The 18633-nt window shown below is 48.4% G+C and overlaps 1 protein-coding gene across 1 annotated transcript; it reads right to left on the minus strand.

Annotated features, from left to right (window-relative positions):
• Positions 1 to 1962: 1962 nt before the first annotated feature.
• LOC130371759 (C-Jun-amino-terminal kinase-interacting protein 4-like) lies at positions 1963 to 18602 on the minus strand. Its single transcript, XM_056577621.1, has 5 exons — positions 17983 to 18602; positions 7200 to 7320; positions 3991 to 4061; positions 2702 to 2799; positions 1963 to 2251 (listed from the first exon to the last, which is right to left on the minus strand). Exons 1-5 carry the CDS (start codon positions 18280 to 18282, stop codon positions 1963 to 1965), a joined length of 879 nt encoding a protein of 292 aa, XP_056433596.1. The 5' UTR covers positions 18283 to 18602.
• Between the last annotated feature and the right edge of the window lie 31 nt (positions 18603 to 18633).

An 18633-nucleotide genomic window follows, 5' to 3' on the forward strand; every position in this document is an offset into this window, starting at 1 on the left:
AGTGGTGGGGCACTTGAAAGCCAGCGAGGGACAATAGTTGTTCCATCGCCCAGAGGTCACAAGGCAGGGCAGCGTTTTTATTGTTTGGCTCCGTGCTGCGTAGTTCGCTCTGTAATGGGCAGGGTTAGAATCGATACGGACAGGGCAGGCAATGCGGGCTCGGTGAGGTAGAGCGGGGTCGGGCTGCTGATCGGATGGTTGCTGGTGTCTATCCCCGGCTCCTCCTATCTGAGTGTCGAGGTGTCCCTGAGCGAGACGCCTCACCCTGAATGAATTCCCGACGAGCTGGCTGTCGCTTTGCCTGGTGACTCCGACGCTCGGTGTGTGAATGTGTGCATTAGTAGGTGAGAGTAGGCATATTGGCCACTGGTTTGAACAGCGCTATATAAATAACAGTCTGTTTACCAACGGCTTCATAACCAGGAAACAGGAAGCCCCCCCCCCCCCCCGAGAGGGCTTGGCTGCGAACATTGATTAGGTAGCAGAGCCGCAGTGCTGTCATCCCCTGCCGCGCGCAGGGGGTAGTGTGTGGGGGTGTGTGCTCTCTCTCTCTCTCTCTCCTCGCTCTCCTCTCTCTCTCTCTCTCTCTCTCTCTCTCTCTCTCTCTCTCTCTCTCCCTCTCTCTCTCTCTCTCTCCTCTCTCCTCCCCTCTCTCTCTCTCTCTCTCTCTCTCATCTCTCTCTCTCTCTCTCTCTCTCTCTCTCTCTCTCTCTCTCCCTCCCCCCTCGGACGACGCTGACGACAGCATAGCACCGCACATGCCTCACACACACACAGGGCATGTGGGCAGCAGTACCGACCAATCGTCCACTTAGCTCACCGCGGACGCCAGATGATGGCGTCGCCTGCAACGGCTCTGTTCTGAGGTCACATGGCCACAACAACAACAACAACAACAACAACAACAACAACAACACCACCACCACCACCACCATCACCCCCCCTCCATCCACGCGCGCCGGGCGGTACCTGCAGGGCCGGGGTATGGGCGTGCAGAGGGAGGGCAGCCCCCCCGTGGACACCGAGTAGTGCACCAGCAGCAGCACCGAGAGGGAGGACCCAGCACGGCCCGAGTTCACCACCACCGCGCCCCCCACGAAGCCGAACACCAGCAGCAGCATGCACCCGGGGTTCATGTCCTCCTACCCCCAGGGCATGGCCCGGCGGGGGGGGGGGGTCCCAAAGGGGCTCGGAGCCGCGGGAGGAAAGAGGGATGCGGGGGGTTGTCACGACGACAGGAGCTGGAGTCGGTGCTCTTCTGGCAGAGTCGTTTTTCAGCGTTTGCAGACCGAGGAAGACCCCGGAAGAAGGAAAACAAGGGATGCTGGCTCTCCGGTCGAGAGGAGGAAGACGAGGGAGCGCTGTCAGAAGTCCTCCGAGAAGGAGAGAGAGAGCGAGAGAGAGACCACCCCGGTGGATGTCGGAGGTAAACAGCGCTAGGCCGGAGAAGAGAGACAGCGCGAGGGAGACGGATTTAGACCGAGAGAGAGCGTGGGAGAGAGTGGGAGGGAGAGAGACAGAGGGAGGGAGTGAGACAGCGGGAGGGAAAGTGATGTTGGCCGAGTGCAGCTCCAGCAGCCGTCACAACAGGACTAATCCCAGCGGCTGTTTCACGGATCAGAGGAGCAGAGGTACACAAACATGAGCAACCGCACACTCATGACTCCTCCTCTTCTTCCTCTTCCTCCCCCTCCTTTTCTTCTTCCTCCTCCTCTTCCTCCTCCTCTTCTTCCTCCTCCTCCCCTGAGGGACAGTAGTGTGTTACGGTAGCCACGGTGATCCCGCTGTTGTCTAACTGTGTTCCCGCTAGGCCAGGGTAGCTGTGACTGCGCTGGTTTCACTGTGGGGTCTAGAACTCTCTGGCTCTCTGAAGGGAACCCCCCTCTCCTCCCTCCCTCCCTCCCTTCTTCTCCCTTTGTCTCTCTCTCTCTCTCTCTCTCTCTCCCTCTCACACACAGTCGCTCACAGATGCTGAGGCAGGCCCGCTCGGCCGCTCTGATTGGCTGCGATACGGGAGGCCCGCACTGAGGTGTGGGTTGGCCCGTGTGGTCGCCAGTTAGCTGGCAGCCAGTCAGAGGCCAGGGAGGAGAACGGAGAGGTTACAAAGAGCTGGGTGCTTGGGGGGGCACCGGGCTTCAGTCCCACCACAAAGGCCCCCCCCGTCCCCCCCCAGGGGCCAGACTGCCTGGCTATGAAATACAGAGGATAAAGTCTGCACAGGGCAGGACTGAACTGGTCAGAGCTCCTCTCACTGTGGCCATCGTGGGACTCGTGAAGGCACAGAGGAACCAGAAAATGTTTCGTTCAAATAATCACATGTTGGTAAGTCATTCACACCATGCCAACAACTGAAGTTCACACGGCCAAAGCACGAGCCGTAGTATCACAGGCCTGGACTGCGTTCACATCCTGGTTGTTCCCTCGTACAACTCAGGACCTCAGAGCTCAGAGCAGCGGCTCTTGGCCGACTCCCGCCCAAAGAGGGGAAGGGACGGAGCCAAGAACAGCACTCACACCGTGGCTACTCAAACGTCCTCTCTCTACGAACAGCCTCCCACTAAGGATATCACTGGGTTGGAGCATGTGGTTCGGATGTGTTATCTGGTGGTCAGGGTGGGGGTGACGTAGTTCTGGTGGTGATGGTTCAGGGTTAGGGTTAGGGTTCTGGTGGGTCGGGGTGGGGGTGGGGGGGGGTTCTCACCGTGCTCTGGGCCCGGTGTCGGCGGGTTCGCTGGGGGTGACGGCCGTGGCGTGCTGGTGCTTGGTTCGCTCCAGGTGCTCCATGTAGCTGTGGATCATCTGTCCCACAACACAGGGGGGTCGGCACAAATAAAACACCATCCAAACACTTTCCCAAAAGGCTAGTCAGGGATCAGTGTAGATGTGGTGGGAGTGTACGTACAGAGGAGAATTCATCTTCAAGTTAAATGTTATAGCGATCGATTACTGGGCACATGGAAATGTATAGTTGTTTATTTTCACACAACGGCCTGCATTTGAGCCTTTGGCTGTGATGCCTTAGCTGTGTGTGTTTTGGGAACAGCTGGGGCAGACACGTCCTCATGGGCTATGTAGCTCAGTGTGCATGCGACAGGCACATCCTGGTTGGCTATGAACCTCAGTCCAGTGTGCATGTGACAGGTACATCCTGATTGGCTATGTAGATCAGTGTGCATGTGACAGGCCCAACCTGATTGGCTATGTAGCTCAGTGTGCATGTGACCGGCCCAACCTGATTGGCTATGTAGCTCAGTGTGCATGTGACAGGCACATCCTGATTGGCTATGAGCCTCAGTCCAGTGTGCATGTGACAGTTACATCCTGATTGGCTATATACCTCAGTGTGCATGTGACAGGCCCAACCTGATTGGCTATGAGCCTCAGTCCAGTGTGCATGTAACAGGTACATCCTGATTGGCTATATAGCTCAGTGTGCATGTGACAGGCCCATCCTGATTGGCTATGAACCTCAGTCCAGTGTGCATGTGACAGGTACATCCTGATTGGCTATGAACCTCAGTCCAGTGTGCATGTGACAGGTACATCCTGATTGGCTAAAAAGCTCAGTGTGCATGTGACAGGCCCAACCTGATTGGTTATGAACCTCAGTCCAGTGTGCATGTGACAGGTCTTAAACAGACCTCCATGATCTATACAGTCTTCAATATTTTTAGCTTGTTTGAGGTCATATTCTCTATGTGGTGCAACCATTTCATGATTTAAAAGGCAGGTAGAAATTATTTATTATATATAAAATAAATATATGATGTTAAATACATTTTAGACTTACATTATGACACAATTATAACACAAATTGTGCACATAAAAAAATCCCATTAACTTTAAACCTCACGGAATTCTATTTAATGAAACCGATCCTAGTTACTACATTTTCTAATTACTGTAGAATATATATTGTTCAAGTGGCGGGAAACCATCTTCCAGAACATTGTGGGAGATCTGGACAATATGTGTTTCTTTCCAGCATACCTCTGTGTGTCTCTGGTGTAGGGATGTAAACTCCTTCTTTAGCTCGGCCTCCCTCTCCTCTAGTCTGTTAACTGGAAGAGGGAGGGGGGGGGAGGAGAGAGGGGGAGCGAGTGGGAGAGAGAGAGACACAGAATAGTAAACAACAATTTAAAAACACTGAAAGCAAATCCCATTGAAAAGGAATTAAGTAACCAGCGAATAAAATGGACATCTAGCATAAAATACATTGTATGATTATGGAGGTATGACCATCAGGAAATTCTCTGTGACGAAAGCATTGACAACAAAACGGTTCCTTTATTTATGGAGAAACGATAATTGTTCAGGTTAAAATGATGATCAAATCAACAATTCCTTCCTTAGAATTCGAGTTGCTGTGGCCCCTTTCTACCTGCTGTAATACCAGTTCACGTCCACTAGGGGTCCTCAGTGCTACGATAAAAGGCCTCCCCAGCAAACCAGATGGAGGACCACAGGCCCTCACACCACACCACTATGCAACAGTTCAAACCAAACAATGGCTCAAGAAAAAGTAATTAAACAAAGAAAGTCAGTCAGTCAGTCAGTCAGTCAGTCAGTCAGTCAGTCAGTCAGTCAGTCAGTCAGCCTGCCTGCCTGCATTTGTTCAGGGCCCCGTCAAATTAAATGGGGAGTAACCCAAAGACCTAATCTTTTACATTATCACTAATTAATAAAACCAAATTGCACAGGGGCGAAACACAGGTCCCCACAATGACATCTTTATCCGTCATTTTAACACACAGCATCCATACTATAGCACCCTGTGTGTAACCATCACTTTAGCGATCGGTCAACATGGAGTCAGAGCTACTGGACTGTGACAGAAGCTAAACTCAAGCTAACCATGCGTGTCAATCGACCTGGATATCAACAGGTGGCGAAGATGGGAGGGAAAGAAAAGTCATTTTAGACCCGTTTGTCGAAACTCGAGACTCAAGAAAAGCATTTAACACACGAGCACAGAGCGAGTTAAGCACACACACTAAGAACTGTACTCCTGAGGATTTTGGACTCAATCTAATGAATAAAAGGCACTTCATGATTATGCTGAGAATCTGGGTTATAGGTAAAACTAATTGGGTTAGGCACCAGGTTAGGAGAGGGGCTTAGCAGTTAAGTACCAAGTATTAAGTTCTGAGAGCTTATTTTATGTCAGCACTGAGCTGTCGCCAAGTCTCTCGTTTTCATGTTTTTGTATTAATCTGCTTAGTCACTCGTGGATGAGGCCACGACTTATGAAGCTTTGTGCCGTGTTTACATGCAACAACGTAGACGTACGCATTCTCTGAAGCTCTGGTGGGATGAACATGACGCAGAGAATATAACGCGTGTTCAACATGAACCTGACAAACAGAATATAATGTAGGATAACATGAATATGACAGAGAATAATAATGTGGGTTTAACATGAACATGTTAGAGTGAATATAATGTGGGTTTAACAAGAACATGAAAGAGAATATAATGTGCGTTTGACATTACAGAGAATATAATGGGTGTTTAGACGTTTGGAGTGAGCGTTGAGATTTTTGCGGTCCCGTTCATGTTTACCCGCCACCCAGCGGAGCAAGGTTATGCCTGAGCTATCACACATGTGTGCCACTTCTGCAAAACACTATTTTAAAAACCTTTTCACAAAAACCCAGAGCGAATGAGGAAGCAAACCCACGCCGGGAATTGTAAAAGAAATTGAAACCGCTGAGAAATTCAACGTTTTCTGTGGAGCTCTGTGTGTGTTTTGCTCGGCCGATGAGACAGAACAGGCAGTCACACGCGGCCGTGCGCTGTGCAGTCACACTCACATCATGTGGGTTTAGTGGTTAAGACTCTGTAAAGCATCACACATTACCCCGGCGGGAGTCCTCAACTAGGGCTGCTCGGTTATGGAAAAAATCATAGTCACGATTATTTTGGTCAATAGTGAAATCACGATTATTATACACTTTGTAACTGAGAACTTTGAAATTTTCGCCTTAAAAAAATACACAAAAGGGTCAAATAGAAAATGTTCAAATCTAAAATAATGTACAGATATGTATCCAGCTGTTCTATATAACATTTAATAAAAAAAATAAAAAAAAGAGAACTTGATTATATTAGTTTTGCGATCGTTTGACGCTATAATCGAAATCGCGATCAAAATTTGATTGATCGCCCAGCCCTAACTTCAACTCACTCCGGCTCACCCCCAGTGTCGCGTGTTCAGAAAGAAGTGCTCATATAATCCACAATATTATGGTTACAGTCAAGTATTATAGTCCTTGTGTTAAGTCCCACAGCCAAACAGAGTAAACGTTATCTCTCAACATGTTGGTCTAGACTCTAGAGTGACTCCTCTTTCCTCCCACTGGGGTCTCTCTCAGGTATCACTGACGTCTGTCCCACCCTCCCAGCTGGACCGTAGCGCGTTCCGCTCTAAGTATGGCGGGGAGGAGATGGGAACCTGGACTGGTGTGATGTCCAGGAGTCACGGCTGTTAAGAGGCCGTTAAACCACATCAGCCTCGGAGGAAGAGAGGGAGGCAGAGGCACTGATACGGCCTGAGTCGTGAGGCCTGCCAACACTGGCGGTGCTGCTCAGCCGGTCCTGCTGGTTTGGGAGAGCGTTGAGAGCACTGGTTCTCTTCCGCCAAAGTGTTGGTCTGGAGACACACCACGTCACACACCACGACTTCTCTCTATTACTAAGAGCCCCGCAACCACACTCACACATCGATGCAAGAGGCGTTTCAAAACGAGAGCATCGGCACCCAGACCACTTGCAGTCGGCATGAACCCATCACAAGGCTCAACCAGCAGAATGAACACGGACCGCTTGCGTGGCACCACGCATTCAGAGGATAGCTCCCCACAGTGGTGCAGGTCTCAGGCCTTAAAGGGCTCCATGCGTTTGTGTGAAGTTGAAGTTAGTTGGTTTTATGCTGCAGTATTTGCCAGGTCTCTCTTAAAAAAGAGACGTTGATCTCAATGGGACTTTGACCTGGTTAAACAACGGTTTAATACCAAAAAATTAAAAATACCTTGCATTCACTATTGGTCTTTGCTTGCCAACATGTTGACCTTACCAACATGTTAACTTTGGAACACAAATACAGGCTGAACGGATTGGAAACATGAGTGAGTGAGTGAGTGAGTGTGTGAGTGGATGAGTGTGAAGGCTGAGTCAGGGGAGGGGGGGGGGGGACTTACTCTGGTCTGCGTAGTTCCTGGCCTTCAGCTCCATCTGACGCGTGTGAGACTCCAGCAACACCAGACGACTCTGCAGCTCCTTCTTTTCTCCATCCTGGGAGTCCTCCAGGACAATGTACCTCTGGAGAACAGGGAGAGAGAGCAGGTGTTAAACCCAGAGTCCTCCAGGACAATGTACCTCTGGAGAGGAGGAGAGAGAGAGCAGGCGTTAAACCCTCTGTCTGAGGCCTCCAGGACAATCTACCTTTGGAGAGGGAGAGAGCCTTCTACCCACCGTCTTTCGTGCGCAACATGAACTCAACGGGGTGATTTATAGCGTGACGAGAGGGGAGAATGTGACACACCTGCGCGGAACCCAAATAGGTCACTTCCTCTTTCTATCATCAGTCCAACCTCTCTGACCCTGGGCTTTCCCCAGTGTGAACCGTTAACAGACGTGCTGAGGCGGGTACGTGAGGCCGAGACTGTTACGATTAGAGATGTTGTACCGTTCAGCAGGGCATAATGAACAAGGTTGTGTGAGATCACACTGACACCGAAAGGTCCACCTCTATTGTGGGTGTCATTCAATACCACGTCGCAGTCAACAGGTGGCCAGCACGCGTCTTGGTGAGTGTGTGTGTGTGTCCCTCATGTTGGAAAATAGTAAACTGAGTTGGAAATTGTCTAACTCAATGGAAACTGAGTTAGACAATGACTTCATTAGCAAGTCTCTAAAATGGACGGACACACACACACACACACACACACACACACACACACACACACACACACACACACACACACACACACACACACACACACACACACACACACACACACACACACACACACACACACACACACACACACACACACACACAGCCTGAAGTTAAATAAGGGCAGCCAACAGTAACCTCACCCCAGACCATGGAAGGCCAGTTTACGGTAATGACTATCCTAGTGGTAGACAGTGAGTCTATCTCATTCTCTCAGTGTGGGTCCCATGTGTTCTCGGGGGTTTCACAAAGAACAATTGTATGCAGACATGTGGTACAGTCCAGTGATCGCTGAGGGAAATGGTTTGTTCCAGGCTGCTCCCCTCTGCAGCAGCTGTCATAACGCTATATGCACTGCTCTCTCCGTCATGTTACTTATGCAAGGTTTGCATGTGTGTGACAGTGCGGTGCGTGTCATATAATCCACAATATTATTTTATCAGTCAGGTATTATAGTCCTTGTACCAACACACCACACGGGTGTGTGCGTGTGCGTGTCTGTCCGTGTCAGTCAGCCAGGGAAGCGTCTGGCCAGCCCACCTCCCCCCTGGCCTGCAGCACTCTTCATTCAGCAGTGAAGTGTGTTGTTGCAGCTTCTAGTGTCGACACTTCAGCACAAATAACAGATAAAAACACAACGCGTCCCTCCCTGAGGGTTGGGTTGAATAAAACATTAAACATTTCGTGTGGCAAAAGACATGCTTATGTAATAATAACTTAAGTGAGGGCCAGTAAAGATTGTCTTGGGGGGGCCAGTATGTTTCGGACCCACTCTCCCAGTAGAAAAGCATTTTATGGTTGGTTGAACCCGGTGCTATAAAGAGCAGCAGACCCCCAGGCCTGATATGAACAAAGATATTCATTCAGAACAACAACAAACCAGCTCACATGGGCATCCTCAGTACCACGGGAGGAAGCTGCTTCAGTAGCCCCAGCAGAGACACATTGTTTTCAGGAGTTGGGTTAAAAAAGGTCAAGCTTTGCAGTTCTTGACGCTTTGCAGTTCTTGACGCTATGCTCGAGGGCTCATCGGCAGGCGGCCGGCGCTGCAGAAAGGTTTCCTTCACGGAGGCGCCGCGTGTTCCTCCTCCGGGTCAGAAGTTGTTGGATCAACGCCGGAGGGCCGAAGACTGATCGTCAGCGCCGCCCGTCTCATGCGATGGCGTTTGAGGGCACGTCCTCGATACAAACGTTTCTTTCCGGCGCAATATGTACGATGCATTATTGGCTACTTACTGGAGAAGTACTTTCCAACATACATTTAATTTAATGAAACTAATGACATTATGTTGTTGGCCTCTCCTTAGGAGCTGCTGATCAGTACTACCATGTACTGTATACTTATTGTATTTTTTACGTCCTGGCACTTAATGTTACGCACTTATGTACGTTAGGGATGCAAACAATTAATCGATTATCGATTAATTGTCGATAAGAGATTACTCGATTAAAATAAATTACTTGCAATTAATCGCATTTTAACCCGTAATTCCCCAACCGTCCACGTGAGGGCGCACTTGACGCCAGACGTACTTGACGCACACGCGGGAACACAAGCGGGAACACAAGCAAAGCAGTGCCGTGTTCCAATACCTGTACTTCCATGAGTATACTTAAAGGAAGTATACTATCCGCACTGGCTACTACGTTAATTTTTCAAATGTGAGTGCTGTTCCAAATCGAGTACTCCGTGGTGCACTAACCGGAAATTACGATCACGACTGCCGCCGTGGCTCCTCCCCCGCAATAAACATCCCGCTTTGAACGGTGAACTATTTACGCCTAGCAGCTATAAAAAGCTATAAAAACTATAAAAACTACAAAATGACTCTATTAATGCAGGCTATGTGGAAAATGCGCCGACTTTGGCTTTGCCTGGCTCCGCCTCTTCTGCTACGTAGCTAAGAAGGCTGCCGTTCAGTACGGGGAGTGTCCTTCGATCCACACTTCACGATTAGCCCGTTTTGAGTACGGCATCCGGGTCCTTGAAGTATACTTCTTTTCGCCGGATCTGAATTGGAGTACTGCGTACTCAAATTTTGGCTAGTAAGTACGGACAGTACGGGTATTGGAACACGGCAGGACAAGACAAACGAAAAGCGGGACACTGACACGATGAAGAGGGCAAAACGGAGTGCAGTATGGAGCCACTTTAAGTTGGTTAATGACGACAAAGACGCCAAATGCACAATATGTGGAAGTATTTTAAAGTACAACAACTAAACGACTTCGTTGAATTACCACCTAAATGTGTCACATTCAGAAGGAAATTCAGCTTCTCAGAAGAATTGCCGCTTATCAATTAATCGATCATCGATCGATAAGATGAAACAACTATCGATTAATGAATTACTCGATAATTTGCATCCCTAATGTACGTTGTACGTACTTACACTTGAAAATAGTACTTAGCATCGTATCCTAGGTATCTTTTTTGTGTATGGAGAAAGAGTTAACCTAACGATTGTTAGTGCTTGGCACTTGGTTCTATGAGCATCGTTACCGCGACATATTGTTGTTGTACTTTCTTCTGATAAATGTACCTATTGAAAGTCGCTTTGGATAAAAGCGTCTGCTAAATGCTCTGATGTAAATGTACTCTATCCTTCTCCACACCCTAGGAACTCTGATCACAGGAGGGAACTGCAATTGGGGAACTGTTTGTGCGTCGCACCATACACTGTAAAAACCATGGTTTGCGTTCAAACGTTACAAAGATGTAGATGTCACGTTGTGGACGACCATTGGTTGAGATTCTTTGCAAACGGCAGCGGAAAACGATATTGTATTAGTATTCAACTCAAAGGACGGGAATTAAATGGCCGCCCCCACAGTAACCAAAACGTATTAAATTAAATCCTTAATAACTCTTAAATTAAATTAAACTGTCAGTGGGTCTTCACAAAACCAATGGAGATTAACTAGCCACTAAATCTCTAACCAAACAAAGAAATAAATTACATTATGAGAAATATATCAAAATCATTGACCTAGAATGGGGGCTGAACTTTTTGGCATCCAACCAATGCACACTGCACTCCCCAGTAAACAGCTGTTTTATTGACCCCAAGACAGACAGCCGATGGCACTACATTTATCAGGCTTAATCTAACTATTGTAGAGTGATATATCGATCTGATATCGGACCACTAGAGGCAGTAATTCTATTGCCGTCTACAAGAACCTACCTATCCTGACCTACACCTGTTGATGTATGAGTGCTAGGCTGCAGTGCCATTTGCCTGTGTTGACCATAAACATGTCGAGAGTCATCTCAGTATACCAGAGTAACGTCTGTTCATCTGAGTAGGCCTATACCCACCCAATATACTACAGAGTAACGTCTGTTCATCTGGGTATACCCAATATACTACAGAGTAACGTCTGTTCATCTCAGTGTACCCTATATACCACAGTAACGCAGAGAGGCTAAATGTGTTTATCCACACAACGACAGCACGGCCGTACGACGAACACGAACAGGACGAATAAACGGCGGTTTCTGCCCTCCACAGGGTTTAGTCAGGGGGGCCGTATATCAGCAGCCGGTGGGCCTACAGCCCAGGGATGGCAGGCCAGCTGTAAGCTCAGGTGACCGACCCCCCCCCTGCCCTCCTTCAGGTTCTCACAGAGACACAAGGGCTCCATTCTTTCGGCAGACATCACACAGGACTCGTGGTGCTGATCACACCGAACACGTCTAGGGGCTGCAGTGTGAGGTGCTCTGTGGCCTGGCGACAGGCAGAGGAGAACGCCTTTTAACTGTTGCACATCAACGGTTACGTCTACCTACACCTAAACCTACGACCCTGGAACATCTACAGCTAAAGCTACAAACCTGGAACATCTACAGCTAGAGCTACAACCCTGGAACATCTACACCTAAACCTACAACATATAAACCTAAACCTACAACATCTACACCTGAACCTACAACATCTACACCTAAACCTACAACATCTACAGCTAAACCTACAACCATATAACAACTACACCTAAACCTACAACATATACGCCTGAACCTACAACATCTACACCTAAACCTACAACATTAACACCTAAACCTACAACTTTTACACTAAACCTACAATCCTAGAACAACTCCACCTAAACCTACAACATCTACACCTAAACCTATAACATCTACACACCTACAACATCTACACCTAAACCTACAACATTTACACCTAAACCTACAATCCTAGAACAACTCCACCTAAACCTACGAACCTACAACATCTACACCTAAACCTATTACATCTACACCAAAACCTGTGACATCTACACACCTAGACCTCCAACATCTACACCTAAACGTACAATCCTAGAATATCTACACCCTATCTTAGTTAGGAGCTGGGAGCGTTCCTCCAGAGAACCTGAGGTGCTCAGGGCAGCAGATCAGGCGCTCAGCAGCACTATAAGTCTGGGGGCAAACGTCTGAGATCGGAGGCATTAGGGAGGGAGGATGAGAGGGGGCTGCAGAATAGGTCAAAGGTCGTCAGCATTTTAAGCTATTCATCAGATTAGAAATAACTACACAGGACTTCTGCTTGTTTGACTTTGTTTACGGGATGGATTCAAATATCAGAGCTCTGCACTCTGTGCTTTGTGAAATATCACACACACGTCACTGTGTTGAGGTTGTTAATCAAAACAAATGAATCCATTAATGTAGGGATGGCATGTGGAGGGGTGTGTGTGTGCGTGTGCTTGCGTGCGTGTTCTCATGCAAGTCGACTAAGAGCATTAGCATTGCGACAGACAGAAGTCTGTGTACGTTTGTTAACAGAATTAAGAGACCCTCCGCATCAGTGTCAGAGGCCTTCAACTAGCAACACATACATGTCATAGGGTCAGTCTGTACATCAACTGGATTAAAGGAAACACACAGTCTGACCATAGAAGAAGAGAAAGACTTTCCACGCATAGCTTCAATCTAAATGGCTGGTCTTCAAAACACGCTTTCCATTTCAGTTTATAAGGAGTGGACTGGCTTAACACACACACACACACACACACACACACACACACACACACACACACACACACACACACACACACACACACACACACACACACACACACACACACACACACACACACACACACACACACACACACACACACCTTGTGCTTTATCACATGACGTGGGACACGAATAAGATAGCGATCCAGAGAACTAGTGTTTTTTGCCTCCTCTCTTCCCCTTCGACTGGTAAATAACGCTCCCATTGTCGTCGTCGTCCCCACCAAACACACACACACTCACCCCCTCACACACACACACACACACTCTCTCACACTCTTTCCCTCCCTCTCTATTGGCACTTCATTGAGTGTGAGAGAGACACTCAGAGTGTTCTGTGGTTTTTAGCGCTGTTGGGAATCCTAGGAGCCAGAGATCAGAAGGCCACTGGAGCCAAATCGGGGGACTTATTGGACCCAAGCTGTAGTGGGGCCTGTGTGTGTGTGTGTGTGTGTGTGTGTGTGTGTGTGTGTGTGTGTGTGTGTGTGTGTGTGTGTGTGTGTGTGTGTGTGTGTGTGTGTGTGTGTGTGTGTGTGTGTGTGCGCGCATGCGCACTTATGTGTATGGAATAACTGATTCCAAGAAAATCTTGATTATGGCAATAATCCATGAATTACACACAATAATCTCCTCAATGGCTCGGAGCGAAAGCCGGAGAGACGAGTTAACCATACGGTTAACGGTTTTATACTGCTGGTCACGGCTCCAATAGTAGATATTCTCTTGAATTGTTATAAATCATGAAGCATCTGGTTTTAATAATATCCTACTTTGACAAATTTGGAAAGACTTTGTGATCATGTGAATGATCGTAGAAAGTCTCAAACTGCAACAACAGATAACCCACTACTGCTACTGAAGTTTTTCCTGCACGCATGCTGGTCAATTATCCCTCATTTGTGACGGTTCCATTACTAATGTCCTTTATGGTGTCAGTTCAACGCCTCGAAGCAACATTCACACCTAACCCTAACCATGAACCTGATAGTAAAAACCCCCAAAGGAAACCTGGAGTGTTGTGCTCTGCTTCGCGTGCCTGAACTGGAACTTCTCATTTACGTTTAGAGCATTTATCAGACGCTTTTATCCAAAGTGACATACAATAAGTACATTTGTCAGAAGAAGGAGAAATAAAAATATATCGCTGTCGGTACAGTAGAGATGTTCAGAACCAAATCTGAGCGCTTACAATCGCTAGATTAACCCATTCGCCGTAAACAACTAAGATAGCTAAGACAAGAAGCTATAGGATGCTAGGGTACTATTTTTAAGTGCCAGGACGTACAACACACAATGAGTGCTTAAGAGGGTTGTGAGGGGAATAGGGGGGTTGTCAACAGGGTCTCGGTGAAGCCAAGGCCGATCCCGTCAGCTGTAGACCCCCAGATAACCTCTGATCTCACCCCGGGGTCTGACGTCATGCCCCCGGACTATCCCGGCCCGGGACATTGTTGTGAGGGAAGGGCTTCTCCCCACAGAGAGGGATTCCTCCAGGGGGAGAAGGCTGTTTGTCCAGAGGACTTCCTGCCTGGCCCTCTCCCTCTCCCTCTCCCGTCGGTTCGGCCAGACGGAGAGTGAACGAGACGTTTCTTTCAGGAATCACTGATCGATTCCGGTCTGTCATCGTGACATGAAACAGCGGCTTCTGGGTTGAAAAAGCAATTGTCCAATGAGTGCTGCAGGGGGACTAATTAGACAATCAAGTCACGGGCGGGAGTAATGATTAGCCAATCAAGTCACGGGCGGGCCGAACACTGTTCTCAAGCTGTTTTCGAGGTGTGTGTTGTTACCAACTAGGGTAGTAGCAACAATTGCGACGGCTACAGACAAGATGGACGCTGCTACGGAGGCTGTTCTAAATCTTTTAAAAGTACAGATTAAATCTGGGAAAGAATAAATCATAGTTTGTTGTTATTTCGCTCCGCTCTACTGTTATGACCCCGGGCCAAACCACTACGTTGGCAGGCAGGCCTCGGCAGTGAGCTGGTGACCTATACAGACATTATGAGTCATGAGTCAAACCGCCCGACCAAACAGGAGCCACCACAGCTCAGACCATCCTGTAATATGCGCCTGGTCTATAGTCCACCAGGCTGAGCCCAGATCACCGCTGAGATGATTCAACAGGCGTGGAAGAAGCGTCCCACATGAGGACGGGCCCGCCCTGTTCAGGGAGGGGGGGGGGGGGGGAGTGGGCAGGGAGGGACATGATCATACATTCACGTGACTAACCAGTGTGGGACAATATGGTGAGTGAACTGTCATGCATTCCTCTAGATAGAGCCAGCGTGTGTGTGTGTGTGTGTGTGTGTGTGTGTGTGTGTGTGTGTGTGTGTGTGTGTGTGTGTGTGTGTGTGTGTGTGTGTGTGTGTGTGTGTGTGTGTGTGTGTGTGTGTGTGTGTGTGTGTGTGTGTGTCAAATGCACCCTTGCTTCACAGCGCTCTGAGCTAAGAGGGGCCGATGGAGTCTACCCTGACAGGAGTCTTTCTTTCTGGGGTTAGCTGGTTGGTGGTTCCCCAGGACATGCATGTTAGTGTGCATGACGTTGGCGTGTAATGCATAGCACGGATACACAATGCGATTCTCCCAAGACGACTCTGTCTGCTTATAAATCACAGAATAGGTTGTGATGACACGACAGAGCTGCAAAATCCAACACCACAAAGTATTTTTCATTTATTTTTAACTCCCCGCAATTTTAAAAATACATTTAGTTTCACTTTCTGTGCAGTTGCTTTGTAAAAACAATACAACCTTATTGTTGTACTATTATATTATATATTACAATGTCAAATTATGGATGACAATTAAAGGCTGACTGAATACAAACACTATGATTCCAAAAGATTTACAAGCGGCTCGATCAGCAAGGCTCACTGTTCAGCCAAAGAATTGTAGCTGAATGGAACTCACTCCCTGAGAATGTGATCATGAGTAATAGTATGAACTGTTTTAACTCAAGACGACCGCTTCTGGTGTAACCAACAGCATAAGATACTGTTATTTTATCATTACAATTACAATTAGGGCATTTAGCAGACGCTTTTATCCAAAGCGACTTACATGTGTTAATACACACATTGACACACCGACGGCAGAGCCAACCATGCAAGGCGACAGCCAGCTCGTCAGGAGCAGTTAGGGTTAAGTGTCTTGCTCAGAGAGGGACACATCAACATTCAGCTAGGAGGAGCTGGGGATCGGACTAGCAAGTATTAAGTTGTTTTATACAGTTAAGACCGGAAAACAACTGTCATCGTGACTCCATATTCCGTATATACGGTATCAAGGTATCAAGGTATAAAACAATCAACGGTCTAAATTGTTTTCGTCTGTAAAACCCCACCCTGGAAACGTTCCAGAAGTTGGCAAAGATGTGAAAGCATCGGTCGACCATATGCATCCCTCACCCCGCCCAGTGTGAATTATTAACCCGACACCCTGTGGCCCATTCCGCATGTGGCGTCGGGAGGGGTTAACGCCGTCCCCACCCGCGGGGTGAAGACCTGAGGTGGCTCTACAACCATCCCCCTGTGTCTCTCCACCTGAAGGAGAGTTCCCAGCGGCCGCAGCCACAGGGAATCCTCCCATGTCCAGAGCCAGGGCAAGGCTGTTATCGGTGGTAATGCTGTCAGCGTCTGCCCTGGCCTGCTAAAACCAACGGCTGCTTGGCTGGGACCTTTCTGGTCGGCAGGAACACAAACACTTCGCTGGTGACATTACTCGTATGGTGGATCAGAGAGACGTTTTGAGAGAGTGACTGATGCTTGTTTTTGTGATGCAGCAAGATGTGTTAAGGATGAGGTTATTGCTAAAAAGGAGAGTGTGAATAAGCGTTCACTGCCCGCCATGTTTGACTCAGAATAGTCTTTGAGGAGACAGGAGCTGTCTTGCATTAAGCATCGTTTGTAGCCTTCATACGTTTGGTCATACGTTTGCATATTAACTTTTGAATGCCTGAATGCGTCAGGGTGGTGATATTGAATTTAATGAAACTGTCACATTTCGGAGTTGAATCGGCATTCCTTCCCAATTGTTGAACTCTATGCTTTTGAATAAATGTAACTTTTATTTGTTTTTCAAAAGAAAACAACAGTTTTGAGACCAGCGATTGGTCGGATTTGAAACCCATCTCTGGTCCGGGAACCAGTGGGACCAGTGACGCCACAGTGGACGCTCTGACCAGTGACACCACATTGGACAACTCTCTGACCAGTGACACCAGTGTGGACGCTCTGCTCTGACCAGTGACACCCCAGTGGACGTTCATAAGAGCCCCTTATCCTGCTGATTCCAGTCGGGGTGTTTGACTGGTGTGTGAACAGGTTATACAAACGGTGCCCAAGAACGCAAAGTTAAGCAAAGCTGGAACTCTATAGTCTCTTTAGTAGAAAACTAAACTAACAACTGTATATTAACTGCGTAGACAGCATATTAATACAAGTAAAGATTACGCCTATTATTATTAATATGCTTATAATATGGACTAAAAGAAAACTTGCAAATTCATCTTTTCCATGAGCATCACAAAATAGTTATACCATGAGCATTAAAAGATTGACCTATTTGGCATTAGTTTAGAGATCAACTGTGGGAACGGACAAGGCTGCAGAATCAATGCAAAAACAGGAGATGCATTACGACGTGCAGGTGTTCATTGTGAATACGCAAAAAGTTTAGTTTGAATTTCAAAGGAGTCGGGCACCCCATTGCAGATGTCCATCAGACTGTAGTGCACAGAGGCTGCACTCGGCCGCAACAGTAGAGACACCCCGCTGATTTTCATGCATTCTCACACCAACCAAATCCCACAGCAACACAGGGAATAGATTGTTACAAAACTATGCTAAGACCCAAAGAACCCGTTCGTGCACCCACTCAGTACAGAGCTGGAGCAGCAGTACCAGACGGTCAATGGCCTGCAGAAGGGACTCATGTTCCGTGTCCAGCGACTCCTAACGACCGACACACAACACGGGGTCCGGGTCGACCTTACCTCTTCGGTGTGCTTCCGAAGGGCTTTCTCTCGCTCGTACTGTGTCACCAGCTGCTCGTTGTCCTCCTTCAGAAGCTCCAGCTCCACTTCGTGCTCCTGGTTGATGGAGAACACCGAGTCCAAGTTCTCCAACACGGCCACCACAAGCGGCATGAGCTGCTTCACCACGTCCTCGTCGTAGCGGCCGATCAGCCGCTCGAACTCCTGGTAGATGGAGCTGGCCAGACCCGAGACGCGCTCGGACATCATGTCCGAGGCGCCCGAGTCGTCCTGGTACAGCACCACGTCGTCCAGCTCCATTTCCTTCCCCTTCGCTTCAGTCCGTTCGGACCCAGCTAACGGGTTAGCCGAAGCTCTTCGGCTTCACCCCCCTCCTCTGAGCTACTTTAGGGACAACTCAGTGATCTCCCTGGGATATAAGTTCAGCAACATGTGTTGAGAAAGCCGCGCTACGTTTCAGGACCGCTCGTATAGCGGTGCGCACAGGGGACGGCGGTGGGGGGGCCGCCTGGGGAGGCTGGTCTGGGCGCGCTAGCGGAACTGGAAAGTCTTAAGTTGGCTCCTCTTCTCCCTGTTGCTGCGACTCCGCCGGAGCTCCTGTTGATGGGCTGGCCTCTGACGTCACGGCGGACCTCCTGTCGATGGGCTGGC

This window comes from Gadus chalcogrammus, chromosome 18 (assembly GCF_026213295.1).
Source record: "Gadus chalcogrammus isolate NIFS_2021 chromosome 18, NIFS_Gcha_1.0, whole genome shotgun sequence".
Taxonomy (NCBI): Eukaryota; Metazoa; Chordata; class Actinopteri; order Gadiformes; family Gadidae; genus Gadus; species Gadus chalcogrammus.

Excerpts from the sequence above, each read along its gene's own strand:
- LOC130371759 (XM_056577621.1), bottom strand. The coding sequence starts at position 18,282 with ATGGAGCTGGACGACGTGGTGCTGTACCAGGACGACTCGGGCGCCTCG. Across the intron at positions 7,321-17,982 it reads TTCGGAAGCACACCGAAGAG|AGGTACATTGTCCTGGAGGA; the intron begins GTAAGGTCGACC and ends CCTGTTCTCCAG. Across the intron at positions 2,252-2,701 it reads GACACCGGGCCCAGAGCACG|TGAGAGGAGCTCTGACCAGT; the intron begins GTGAGAACCCCC and ends CGATGGCCACAG.